We start from the raw sequence: 14,274 nt of genomic DNA, 5'->3' as shown, positions 1-14,274 counted from the left end.
GATGTTAACAGATATGATGTGATTGGGATTACAGAGACGTGGCTCCAGAATGATCAGGGCTGGGAACTCAACATCCAGGGGTATTCAACATTCAGGAAGGATAGACTAAAAGGAAAAAGAGGTGGTGTAGCATTGCTGGTTAAAGAGGAGATTAATGTAATAGTTAGGAAGGACATTAGCTTGGATGATGTGGAATCTATATGGGTAGAGCTGCAGAACACCAAAGGGCAAAAAACTTTCGTGGGAGTTGTGTACAGACCTCCAAACAGTAGTAGTGATGTTGGGGAGGGCATCAAACAGGAAATTAGGGGTGCATGCAATAAAGGTGCAGCAGTTATCATGAGTGACTTTAATATGCATATAGATTGGGCTAACCAAACTGGAAGCACTACGGTGGAGGAGGATTTCCTGGAGTGCATAAGGGATGGTTTTCTAGACCAATATATCGAGGAACCAACTAGGGGGGAGGCCATCTTCGACTGGGTGTTGTGTAATGAGAGAGGATTAATTAGCAATCTCGTTGTGCGAGGCCCCTTGGGGAAGAGTTACCATAATATGGTGGAATTCTACATTAGGATGGAGAATGAAACAGTTAATTCAGAGACCATGGTCCAGAACTTAAAGAAGGATAACTTTGAAGGTATGAGGCGTGAATTGGCTAGGATAGATTGGCGAATGATACTTAAGGGGTTGACAGTGGATGGGCAATGGCAGACATTTAGAGACCGCATGGATGAACTACAACAATTGTACATCCCTGTCTGGCGTAAAAATAAAAAAGGGAAGGTGGCTCAACCATGGCTATCAAGGGAAATCAGGGATAGTATTAAAGCCAAGGAAGTGGCATACAAATTGACCAGAAATAGCAGCGAACCCGGGGACTGGGAGAAATTTAGAACTCAGCAGAGGAGGACAAAGGGTTTGATTAGGGCAGGGAAAATAGAGTACGAGAGGAAGCTTACAGGGAACATTAAGACGGACTGCAAAAGCTTCTATAGATATGTAAAGAGAAAAAGGTTAGTAAAGACAAATGTAGGTCCCCTGGAGTCAGAATCAGGGGAAGTCATAACGGGGAACAAAGAAATGGCAGACCAATTGAACAAGTACTTTGGTTTGGTATTCACTAAGGAGGACACAAACGACCTTCCGGATATAAAAGGGGTCAGAGGGTCGAGTAAGGAGGAGGAACTGAGGGAAATCCTTATTAGTCGGGAAATTGTGTTGGGGAAATTGATGGGATTGAAGGCCGATAAATTCCCAGGGCCTGATGGACTGCATCCCAGAGTACTTAAGGAGGTGGCCTTGGAAATAGCGGATGCATTGACAGTCATTTTCCAACATTTCATAGACTCTGGATCAGTTCCTATGGAGTGGAGGGTAGCCCATGTAACCCCACTTTTTAAAAAAAGGAGGGAGAGAGAAAACAGAATTATAGACCGGTCAGCCTAACATCGGTAGTGAGTAAAATGATGGAATCAATTATTAAGGATGTCATAGCAGCGCATTTGGAAAGAGGTGACATGATAGGTCCAAGTCAGCGTGGATTTTTGAAAGGGAAATCATGTTTGACAAATCTTCTGGAATTTTTTGAGGATGTTTCCAGTAGAGTGGACAAGGGAGAACCAGTTGATGTGGTGTATTTGGACTTTCAGAAGGCTTTCAACAAGGTCCCACACAAGAGATTAATGTGCAAAATTAAAGCACATGGGATTGGAGTTAGTGTGCTGACGTGGATTGAGAACTGATTGGCAGACAGGAAGCAAAGAGTAGGAGTAAATGGGTACTTTTCAGAATGGCAGGCAGTGACTAATGGGGTACCGCAAGGTTCTGTGCTGGGGCCCCAGCTGTTTACACTGCACATTAATGATTTAGACAAGGGAATTAAATGTAGTATCTCCATATTTGCGGATGACACTAAGTTGGTTGGCAGTGTGAGCTGCGAGGAGGATGCTATAAGGCTGCAGAGTGACTTGGATAGGGTAGGTGAGTGGGCAAATGCATGGCAGATGAATTATAATGTGGATAAATGTGAGGTTATCCACTTTGGTGGTACAAACAGAGAGAGAGAGAGAGACACTTATCTGAATGGTGACAGATTAGGAAAAGGGGAGGTGCAACGAGACCTGGGTGTCATGGTACATCAGTCATTGAAGGTTGGCATGCAGGTACATCAGGCGGTTAAGAAAGCAAATGGCATGTTGGCCTTCATAGCGAGGGGATTTGAGTACAGGGACAGGGACTACAGTTGTACAGGGCCTTGGTGAGGCCACACCTGGAGTATTGTGTACAGTTATGGTCTCCTAACTTGAGAAAGGACATTCTTGCTATTGAGGGAGTGCAGCGAAGGTTCACCAGACTTATTCCCGGGATGGCGGGACTGACATATCAAGAAAGACTGGATCAACTGGGCTTGTATTCACTGGAGTTCAGAAGAATGAGAGGGGATCTCATAGAAACGTTTAAAATTCTGACGGGTTTAGACAAGTGAGATGCAGGAAGAATATTCCCAGTGTTGGGGAAGTCAAGAACCATGGGTCACAGTCTAAGGATAAGGGGGTAAGCTATTTAGGACCGAGATGAGAAACTTCTTCACCCAGAGAGTGGTGAACCTGTGGAATTCTCTACCACAGAAAGTTGTTGAGGCCAATTCACTAAATATATTCAAAAAAGAGTTAGGTGTAGTCCTTACTACTAGGGGGATCAAGGGGTATGGCGAGAAAGCAGGAATGGGGTACTGAAGTTGCATGTTCAGCCATGAACTCATTGAATGGCGGTGCAGGCTCGAAGGGCCGAATGGCCTACTCCTGCACCTATTTTCTATGTTTCTAAAGCAAGCGCTCTACTCGGAACTCCTACATGGCAAGCGATCCCCAGGAGGGCAGAGGACACCCTCAAAGCCTGCTTGATAAAGTGTAATATCCCCACTGACACCTGGGAATCCCTGGCCAAAGACTGCCCTAAGTGGAGGAAGAGCATCCAGGAGGGCGCTGAGCACCTCGAGTCTCATCGCCGAGAGAACGCAGAAAACAAGCGCAGGCAGCGGAAGGAGCGTGCGGCAAACCTGTTCCACTCACCCTTTCCTTCAACGACTGTCTGTCCCACCTGTCACAGAGACTGTAATTCCCGTATTGGACTGTACAGTCACCTGAGAACTCACTTTTAGAGTGGAAGCAAGTCTTTCTCGATTTCAAGGAACTGCCTATGATGATGATGTATTTGCTTCAAGGGTTCTTTGCTTAAGAATTCATAGTAACAGATTGCTATTAAGAACTAGTTGGTTTATTAGCAAAAGGTATAACAATCACACTATACATAACCAGTTCATCCACCAGGCTCACAACCACCTTCGACATCGTGGATTCCCCAAGGCCAACTGGCTGGGGCTTTATTGAGTTTTGTGAATATCATGTGACTGACTAAGCCTCTCCCACTCAACAGCTCTACAACTATTTTGTTGTGAACAATTAAATCATTAAATCAAGTGCCCCCTGATTAAAGTGGAGGGGGGGGGGGTTAATACTCCAAACACTTTCAAACAAGTGCCCCCGTGTTTTTTGTGGGGTTTTTTGAGGGCACGAAAAACACAAATTTTACAAGTGCCCCCTGACTAAAAGGAGGTGGGGGGGGGGGCACTAAAACCGATAATTTAAACAAATTTAACTTTGGACATTAACACCAAATTAAAATTTGGTTGCCGGGGTGATGATGCACTCCAGTCCCTCCGGCGCCCACCTCTCGCGAAAGGCCGCGAGCGTACCGGTGGACACCGAGTGCACCATCTCCAGGGACACCCTGGCTCAGATGTAACAGAGGAAGAGAGGCAGCAATTGGGCTGAACGACCGCCCGCTGCCTGGACCGGCTGATGGCCCCCTTGGCCATGCCCAGGAGCAGTCCTACGAGGAGCCTTACGACCTGCCCGCTCCCCTCCGCACAGAGTGTCCAAAGATCAGGAGTGTGGGACTGATGTGCAACCAGAATTTCAGGAGCAGCCCCTTCAAATATTGGAAGAGGGGCTGCAACCTCGCACATTCGATTAAAAACATGGAACACGACTCTTCCAGATCGCAGAAATCAACAGCTCTACAAACCTGTGAGCATCCTCACCGGTGCATACACACTAAAATTCTTAAGGGGCTTGATAGGGTTCATGCTGAGAAGATTTTTCCCCTGGTTGGGGAATCTAGAACACAGGGTCACAGTCTCAGAATAAAGGCTCGGCTATTTAGGACTGAGATGAGAGCAATTTTTTTCTCTCAGAGGGTGGTGAATCTTTGGAATTCTCTAACCCAGAGTGCTGTACATGCTCAGTTATTGAGTATATTCAAGACCGAGGTTGATAAATTTTGGGGAACAAAGAGAATTAAGGGATATGGGGATAGTGCGGGAAGGTGGAGCTGAGGTAGAAGATCAGTCATGATCGTGTTGAATGACAGAGCAGGCTCGAGGGGCCAAACGGTCCACTCCTTATGTTCTTATGTAATGAATTTCACGAACCATCGAACTACAGTCTCCTCTTAAGTTCAAATTGCTTCATTCAACTTATCTATTATTATGAATTGAAAATGTACAAAAAAGCCTCCCAATCTATTTTTATTATAGCTGCTTAATTCTTGCTATTGGATAATAATCTACTTTTCCCAGCAACAGCAACAGCTGAGAACTTTGGACTTGCAATAGCACACCCCAGCAGTGCCTCCACCCAGTTCTGTGGAGTTTGACAGCTGTATGCATATGGACCGTACTAAATTGCCAAAATAATAATGGATTAAATTTACAACGGTTTGTAATATAATCCCCACGAAATTAAACCATTTGCAGTAATTGGGCTACTTTTAACAGCACAAGATCAAAAAGCTGATCTGAAAGTTTTTATATAGGTTGGTTAACTTTGACCGGCTGGGTTTTGTGATGGTTGTCCTGAGGAGCTTTTTGTTTTGCGCTTTGTGCAGACGACAGTGAGGAAGATGTTGCAGGTGAAAGTGCCGAGTTTGACAGCGTCTTCAGCAGATTGGAGGAGCTGCGAATGACATTGGAGCAAGAGATGGGCTTTGAAAACTTCATTGAAGCTTACAACAAAGTTAAGGTTGTTCATTTTCTTTAAAACTATATATATTTTTTTTTGCAGTACTGCATGACTTTGCTCAAGTTAAGACAGGTTTTCGAATATTTCAGTAACTCCAAGAGCTTCTAAATTCTTGCGTTAAAATTAAGACCCAACTCTCAAATCCGAGTCCTTTACTGCAAGGCTGTACAAAATTCATTTTTCCCAAGTCTGTGCAGTGTCTGTCCTCGGTGTAGAATTCATGATGATGTTCCTGGCTATCAGAGACTGATGTGATATTTTACTAACCCAAGCGTTATTTGGAAAATAGGAATCTAAATGCAGTAGAGGAACAAAGAGATCTGGGAGTAAAATACAAATCACAAAGTAGCGACACAAGTTAACCAGGCCATGTAAAAAAAGCAAACCAAGCACGAGGGTTTATTTCTAGAGGTATAGAATTGAAAAGTAGTGAAGTTATGGTAAACTTGTATTGAACCTTGGTTAGACCACACTAAGGGCCCAAGTTTCCACACGCGCCTAGAACGGCGCAGTCCCGACCTGGACGCCCATTTTTCGTGCCACAAAGTGCGCCTAAAAAAAATCCTCGGTATTCTCCACCTACTTGCAGGTCCTCTGGCCCTCGGCGCAGCCAGCACAAGCTGTGGGGGGGCGGAGCCAGGTCCCTGCGCTGAAAACAGTGCCGGGACCTCTGCACATGCGCGCTACAGTGGGCACGCAAGTGCAGTAGCTCCAGGCGCCGAACTGTGTGGGAGGGGCCCGAAGCACGCAGCCCCTAGCCCTGGCTGAATGGCCTCACTGGGGCTGCGTGAATAAGGCTCCTCCCACGGCCAGCTCCTGCTCCCCCCCCCCCCCCCCGACCAGACCCGACACTTGCTCCCCGCCCCCCCCCCCCCCCCCAGCCTCCGGACCAGACCAGACCCGACACCCGTGCCCCCCCCCCCCCGACTGACCCGACCCGTGCTCCTGTTCCCGCTCCCCGCCTCGACCCGACCCGAGCTCCTGTTCCCGCTCCCCCCGACTCGACCCGACCCGACCCGCGCTCCTGTTCCCGCTCCTCGCCTCCCCGACCCGACCCGACCCGCGCTCCTGTTCCCGCTCCTGTTCCCACTCCCTGCTCCCCGCCACCCCGACTGGACCCGACCCGCGCTCCTGTTCCTGCTCCCCGACTCGACCCGACCCGCGCTCCTGTTCCCGCTCCCCGCCACCCCGACTGGACCCAACCCGGCCCGCGCTCCCGCCCCCCGACCCGACCCCCCCCCCACTGGACCCGACCCGACCCGCGCTCCTGTTCCTCCTCCCCGACCCGCGCTCCTGTTCCCGCTCCCCGCCACCCCGACTGGACCCAACCCGACCCGCGCTCCCGCCCCCCCCCCCCCCCCCCCCACTGGACCCGACCCGACTCCCGCTCCCGGACTGGATCCGACCTGACTTCTTCCCTCCCTCCCTCTCTCCCCCCTCCCTCCTTCTCTCACCCCCCTCTCTTCCCCCCCCTCTCTCCCTCTCTTCCCCCCCCTCTCTCCATCTCTCTCTTCCTCCTCCCCCCCCCGAACCGAACCTCCCCGACCCGACCCAACCCAACGCCACCTACCTGTAAATCTGGTGCTGGGGACGGGCCCTGCCCGAAGTCTCGGGCCGGCCCGTTCAGCCTTCGATCCCGAAAGGCCTGCCTGAAGCACTTTCACACAGGTAGGAACATGGTTTATTTAATCTTTTCTTTGCTTATAAATGTTTATTCAGGTTGGATTTATTTGTGTCGGCGGCAGTCGGGAGCAGCGTCGAGGAGGTGCGTGGAGAGGCCTATAAAAGGCACAGCAGGGAGTCCGGGGCCCAGCGTCGGCGGCAGTCGGGAGCAGCGTCGAGGAGGTGCGTGGAGAGGCCTATAAAAGGCACAGCAGGGAGTCCGGGGCCCAGCGTCGGCGGCAGTCGGGAGCAGCGTCGAGGAGGTGCGTGGAGCGGCCTATAAAAGGCACAGCAGGGAGTCCGGGGCCCAGCGTCGGCGGCAGTCGGGAGCAGCGTCGAGGAGGTGCGTGGAGAGGCCTATAAAAGGCACAGCAGGGAGTCCGGGGCCCAGCGTCGGCGGCAGTCGGGAGCAGCGTCGAGGAGGTGAGTGGAGAGGCCTATAAAAGGCACAGCAGGGAGTCCGGGGCCCAGCGTCGGCGGCAGTCGGGAGCAGCGTCGAGGAGGTGCGGGGAGAGGCCTATAAAAGGCGTGACTTGTGCAGCTACAGGGAGAAGGCAAAAAAGAAGTAGAAAGAAATCAAAAGGTGACGTCACAGCCAAGAGGGTAAGTGATTGGCTGGTGATTGGTGAGTAGTTTTTCTTTTTTCTCTTCTATATCAGTGAGTAACTTTTAACATTGTTGTTGCCAATTTAAGTGTATATAAGGGTTAAGTCATGGCAGGAGAGCTCGGTCGGGTGTTATGCTCCTCCTGTACCATGTGGGAACTCGGACACTTCCGGTGTCCCTGACGATTACGTGTGCAGGAAGTGTATCCACCTCCAGCTCCTGACGGTCCGCGTTGCGGAGTTGGAGCTGAGGGTGGATTCACTCTGGAGCATCCACGATGCTGAGAATGACGTGAGTATCACGTGTAGCGAGTTGGTCGTACCGCAGGGAAAGGGTCCACAGCCAGATAGGGAATGGAAGACCAACAGGAAGAGCAGTGCAAGGAAGGTAGTGCAGGAGTCCCCTGTGGTCATCCCCCTGCAAAACAGATACACTGCTTTGGGTACTGTTGAGGGGGATGACTCATCAGGGGAGGGCAGCAGCAGCCAAGTTCATGGCACCATGGCTGGCTCTGCTGCACAGGAGGGCAGGAAAAAGAGTGGGAGAGCAATAGTGATAGGGGATTCAATTGTGAGGGGAATAGATAGGCGTTTCTGCGGCCGCAACCGAGACTCCAGGATGGTATGTTGCCTCCCTGGTGCAAGGGTCAAGGATGTCTCGGAGCGGGTGCAGGACATTCTAAAAAGGGAGGGAGAACAGCCAGTTGTCGTGGTCCACATTGGTACCAACGACATAGGTAAAAAAAGGGATGAGGTCCTACGAAACGAATTTAAGGAACTAGGAGCTAAATTAAAAAGTAGGACCTCAAAAGTAGTAATCTCGGGATTGCTACCAGTGCCACGTGATAGTCAGAGTAGGAATCGCAGGATAGCGCAGATGAATACGTGGCTTGAGCAGTGGTGCAACAGGGAGGGATTCAAATTTCTGGGGCATTGGAACCGGTTCTGGGGGAGGTGGGACCAGTACAAACCGGACGGTCTGCACCTGGGCAGGACCGGAACCAATGTCCTAGGGGGAGTGTTTGCTAGTGCTGTTGGGGAGGATTTAAACTAATATGGCAGGGGGATGGGAACCAATGCAGGGAGACAGAGGGAAACAAAAAGGAGGCAAAAGCAAAAAACAGAAAGGAGATGAGGAAAAGTGGAGGGCAGAGAAACCCAAGGCAAAGAACAAAAAGGGCCACTGTACAGCAAAATTCCAAAAGGACAAAGGGTGTTAAAAGAACAAGCCTGAAGGCTTTGTGTCTTAATGCAAGGAGTATCCGCAATAAAGTGGATGAATTAACTGTGCAAATAGATGTTAACAAATATGATGTGATTGGGATTACAGAGACGTGGCTCCAGGATGATCAGGGATGGGAACTCAACATCCAGGGGTATTCAACATTCAGGAAAGATAGAATAAAAGGAAAAGGAGGTGGGGTAGCATTGTTGGTTAAGGAGCAAATTAAGGCAATAGTTCGGAAGGACATTAGCTTGGATGATGTGGAATCTATATGGGTAGAGCTGCAGAATACCAAAGGACAAAAAACGTTAGTGGGAGTTGTGTACAGACCTCCAAACAGTAATAGTGATGTTGGGGAGGGCATCAAACATGAAATTAGGGGTGCGTGCAATAAAGGTGCAGCAGTTATAATGGGTGACTTTAATATGCACATAGATTGGGTTAACCAAACTGGAAGCAATACGGTGGAGGAGGATTTCCTGGAGTGCATAAGGGATGGTTTTTTAGACCAATATGTCGAGGAACCAACTAGGGGGGAGGCCATCTTAGACTGGGTGTTGTGTAATGAGAGAGGATTAATTAGCAATCTCGTTGTGCGAGGCCCCTTGGGGAAGAGTGACCATAATATGGTGGAATTCTGCATTAGGATGGAGAATGAAATAGTTAATTCAGAGACCATGGTCCAGAACTTAAAGAAGGCTAACTTTGAAGGTATGAGGCGTGAATTGGCTAGGATAGATTGGCGAATGATACTGAAGGGGTTGACTGTGGATGGGTAATGGCAGACATTTAGAGACTGCATGGATGAACTACAACAATTGTACATTCCTGTCTGTCGTAAAAATAAAAAAGGGAAGGTGGCTCAACCGTGGCTATCAAGGGAAATCAGGGATAGCATTAAAGCCAAGGAAGTGGCATACAAATTGGCCAGAAATAGCAGCGAACCCGGGGACTGGGAGAAATTTAGAACTCAGCAGAGGAGGACAAAGGGTTTGATTAGGGCAGGGAAAATGGAGTACGAGAAGAAACTTGCAGGGAACATTAAGACGGATTGCAAAAGCTTCTATAGATATGTAAAGAGAAAAAGGTTAGTAAAGACAAACGTAGGTCCCCTGCAGTCAGAATCAGGGGAAGTCATAACGGGGAACAAAGAAATGGCGGACCAATTGAACAAGTACTTTGGTTCGGTATTCACTGAGGAGGACACAAACAACCTTCCGGATATAAAAGGGGTCGGAGGGTCTAGTAAGGAGGAGGAACTGAGGGAAATCCTTATTAGTCGGGAAATTGTGTTGGGGAAATTGATGGGATTGAAGGCCGATAAATCCCCAGGGCCTGATGGACTGCATCCCAGAGTACTTAAGGAGGTGGCCTTGGAAATAGTGGATGCATTGACAGTCATTTTCCAACATTCCATTGACTCTGGATCAGTTCCTATGGAGTGGAGGGTAGCCAATGTAACCCCACTTTTTAAAAAGGAGGGAGAGAGAAAACAGGGAATTACAGACCGGTCAGCCTGACATCGGTAGTGGGTAAAATGATGGAATCAATTATTAAGGATGTCATAGCAGTGCATTTGGAAAGAGGTAATATGATAGGTCCAAGTCAGCATGGATTTGTGAAAGGGAAATCATGCTTGACAAATCTTCTGGAATTTTTTGAGGATGTTTCCAGTAGAGTGGACAAGGGAGAACCAGTTGATGTGGTATATTTGGACTTTCAGAAGGCTTTCGACAAGGTCCCACAGAAGAGATTAATGTGCAAAGTTAAAGCACATGGGATTGGGGGTAGTGTGCTGACATGGATTGAGAACTGGTTGTCCGACAGGAAGCAAAGAGTAGGAGTAAATGGGGACTTTTCAGAATGGCAGGCAGTGACTAGTGGGGTACCGCAAGGTTCTGTGCTGGGGCCCCAGCTGTTTACACTGTACATTAATGATTTAGACGAGGGGATTAAATGTAGTATCTCCAAATTTGCGGATGACACTAAGTTGGGTGGCAGTGTGAGCTGCAAGGAGGATTCTACGAGGCTGCAGAGCGACTTGGATAGGTTAGGTGAGTGGGCAAATGCATGGCAGATGAAGTATAATGTGGATAAATGTGAGGTTATCCACTTTGGTGGTAAAAACAGAGAGACAGACTATTATCTGAATGGTGACAGATTAGGAAAAGGGGAGGTGCAAAGAGACCTGGGTGTCATGGTACATCAGTCATTGAAGGTTGGCATGCAGGTACAGCAGGCAGTTAAGAAAGCAAATGGCATGTTGGCCTTCATAGCGAGGGGATTTGAGTACAGGGACAGGGAGGTGTTGCTACAGTTGTACAGGGCCTTGGTGAGGCCACACCTGGAGTATTGTGTACAGTTTTGGTCTCCTAACTTGAGGAAGGACATTCTTGCTATTGAGGGAGTGCAGCGAAGATTCACCAGATTGATTCCCGGGATGGTGGGACTGACCTATCAAGAAAGACTGGATCAACTGGGCTTGTATTCACTGGAGTTCAGAAGAGTGAGAGGGGACCTCATAGAAACGTTTAAAATTCTGACGGGTTTGGACAGGTTAGATGCAGGAAGAATGTTCCCAATGTTGGGGAAGTCCAGAACCAGGGGTCACAGTCTAAGGATAAGGGGTAAGCCATTTAGGACCGAGATAAGGAGAAACTTCTTCACCCAGAGAGTGGTGAACCTGTGGAATTCTCTACCACAGAAAGTAGTTGAGGCCAATTCACTAAATATATTCAAAAAGGAGTTAGATGAAGTCCTTACTACTAGGGGGATCAAGGGGTATGGTGAGAAAGCAGGAATGGGGTAGTGAAGTTGCATGTTCAGCCATGAACTCATTGAATGGCGGTGCAGGCTAGAAGGGCCGAATGGCCTACTCCTGCACCTATTTTCTATGTTTCTATGTTTCTATGTATAATATTTGTAGAAGTATATAAATAAGGATTTATTATAGAATTTAATGACTTCCTTTCCCACCCCCCCCCCCCCCCACCTTGTTCTGGACGCCTAATTTGTAACCTGCGCCTGATTTTTTTAATGTGTGGAACAGGTTTTTTCAGTTCTACAAAAATCTTCACTTGCTCCATTCTTCTTTAGTTTAGAGTACGTTTTCACTGTGGAAACTTTCAAATCAGGCGTCAGTGGCCGGACACGCCCCCTTTCGAAGAAAAAATTTTGTTCCAAAGTAGAATTGTTCTACCTGACTAGAACTGCAGAAAGAAAAATGCGGAGAATTGCGATTTCTAAGATAGTCCGTTCTCCACCAGTTGCTCCTAAAAAATCAGGCGCAAATCATGTGGAAACTTGGGCCCTTAGTACTGTGTGCAATTCTGGTCGCTATATTATAAAAAGGAGATAGAGGCACTGGAGAGGGCGCAGAGAAGATTTCCAAGGACGATACCAGAAATGCGAGGGTAAACCTATCAGGAAAGGATGAACAGGGTGGGTCGCTTTTAGTTGAAAAAGTCAAGGCTGAGGGGTGGGCTAGAGGTCTTCAAAATTGTAAAAGGTTTTGATAGAGTGGATACAGAGAGAGTGTTTCCACTTATGGAGAAGATCAAAACTAGAGGCCATCAATATAAGATAGTTACCAAGAAATCAAATAGAGAATTCAGAAGAAACTTCTTTACCCAGAGAGTGGTGAGAATGTGGAACCCGCTACCACAGGGAGCGGTTGAAGCAATTAGTATCGATGCATTTAAGGGGAGGTTAGGCAAGCATATGAGGAAAACGGGAATAGAGGGTTAGGCTGATGGGGTTAGATGAGGAAAGGCAAGAGGAGGCTAACCGGCATGGACTGGTTCGGCCGAACGGCTTGTTTCTGTGCTGTTTCTACCTGACGACCTGAACAAGATTGACAGCGAAATAGCAGAGGAGAGGGACTGATTGGATAGCCCCATTAAAGAGCTGGCACAGGCACGATGGGCCGAATGGCAGCCTCCTGTGCTGTATGATTTTATGACGCTGTACATGGATTGGTTCACAATGTCTTCAGTTCGATATCCACTATCATTAATCCTTTGCAAATGATATTCACCACTGGACATCCCATCTAAACAACTTTGGATATTTAGCACATGGCCCTAATTTAAATGTGTGCCTTTGGAAATGGTCTGCTATGCACAAAATGTTACTTCTTATTGCACATTGAATATATCCAATTTCTTTATAAAAATAGGACATCCGTTTTTGAGTTCTTAATGAAGTGGGTAGTATTTTATATCAGAGGGTCCCCTGCCTTCCACACAGTGTTTTATATAGTATAGGTCGGCATGTGGTTTTCTTACTGGTTCATATTTAACTCTTTCATGGTCATTGTAACGTCAATGAACAAATTGTATTTTGAGGATTTTATTTTGTTAATTGGCATGACAACTTAATTCCATTTTTAAAATTGTTAAAATTCATCACAATAAATTATGAGAAAGCAGGAATGGGGTACTGAAGTTGCATGATCAACCACGATCATATTGAATGGTGGTGCAGTCTCGAAGGGCTGAATGGCCTGCTCCTGCACCTATTTTCTATGTTTTCTATGGTTGTGCATCTCTTAAAGGCTTATGGTGCATGAGGTAAATATTCCAACAGTGTTTTTCAATTTTGACCAACATCTGTCAGTAAATTCACCATGCCAACTGTCCATTCCATACAATGTGAGGTATATTGTAGCACGTGAGATAAAGTTCCCAAACTTTCTTGTAGTCACAGGGAGGTTTTTTTTAATATTCATTCTTAGGACGTGGCCGTCGCAGGTAAGGCCAGCATTTATTGCCCATCCCTAGTTACCCTTGAGAAGATGATGATGGTGGGCCGCCTTCTTGAACCGCTGCAGTTCATGTGAGGGTGAGGCCACACCTGGAGTACTGCGTACAGTTTTGGTGTCCGTATTTAAGGGAGGATATTCTTGCATTGGAGGGTGTTCAGAGAGGGTTCACTAGGCTGATTCTGGAGATGAGGGGATTGACTTATGAAGGTAGGTTGGGCCTGTACTCAGTGGAGTTCAGAAGGTTGAGGGGTGATCTTATCAAAATATATAAGATAATGAGGGGGCTCGATAAGGTGGATGCAGAGAGGATATTTCCACTCATAGGGGAATCTCGAACTAGAGGGCATAGTCTCAGAATAAGGAGCCACCCATTTAAAAGTGAGATGAGGAGAAATTTCTTCTCTGAGGGTTGTAAATCTATGGAATTCTCTGCCCCAGAGAGCTGTGGAGCCTGGGTCATTGAGGTGGAGATAACCAGATTTTTGAGCAATAAGGGAGTAAAGGGTTATGGGGAGCGGGCAGGGAAGTGGAGCTGAGTCCTAGATCAGATCAGCCATGATCTTATTGAATGGTGGTGCAGGCTCGAGGGGCCAAATGGCCTACTCCTGCAACTATTTCTTGTGTAGAGAAGGTCCTCCCACAGTGCCGTTAGCTAAGGAGTGCCAGGATTTTGACCCAGCAATGATGAATGTACGTATATTGACTGGGAAATGCTTACCCTAACTTTTGGAAAGTAACATAATGTTAATTAGCAGCCTTGGGTGTTTACAACTCTTCCTGAAATTAAAGGTTTGTATGCAATTGCACACTATGGGCTCAATTTTCCCCGAGCCCGTTTTCTGGCGTACTTGCCCGAGTTGCGCCGCTTAATTACATGAATAGATGTGCCAGGAAAAAATCTTAGTAGTTTTCCCGATGTTTGGCCTCTAATCT

At 47.6% G+C, this 14,274-nt stretch overlaps 1 protein-coding gene across 8 annotated transcripts in view; it reads left to right on the top strand.

The window, feature by feature from the left end:
- nek1 (NIMA-related kinase 1) overlaps nt 1-14,274 on the top strand; it is a 226,766-nt gene that overhangs the window by 200,129 nt on the left and 12,363 nt on the right. For all 8 annotated transcript variants that reach the window (XM_070878030.1, XM_070878068.1, XM_070878050.1 and 5 more), the window contains one exon: nt 4,951-5,084. In XM_070878030.1, the coding sequence (XP_070734131.1) occupies nt 4,951-5,084 (134 nt within the window). The remainder of the gene's footprint in view (nt 1-4,950; nt 5,085-14,274) is intronic.

This window comes from Pristiophorus japonicus, chromosome 1 (genome assembly GCF_044704955.1).
Source record: "Pristiophorus japonicus isolate sPriJap1 chromosome 1, sPriJap1.hap1, whole genome shotgun sequence".
Taxonomy (NCBI): domain Eukaryota; kingdom Metazoa; phylum Chordata; class Chondrichthyes; family Pristiophoridae; genus Pristiophorus; species Pristiophorus japonicus.
This window is presented reverse-complemented; position numbering and strand designations above follow the sequence as displayed.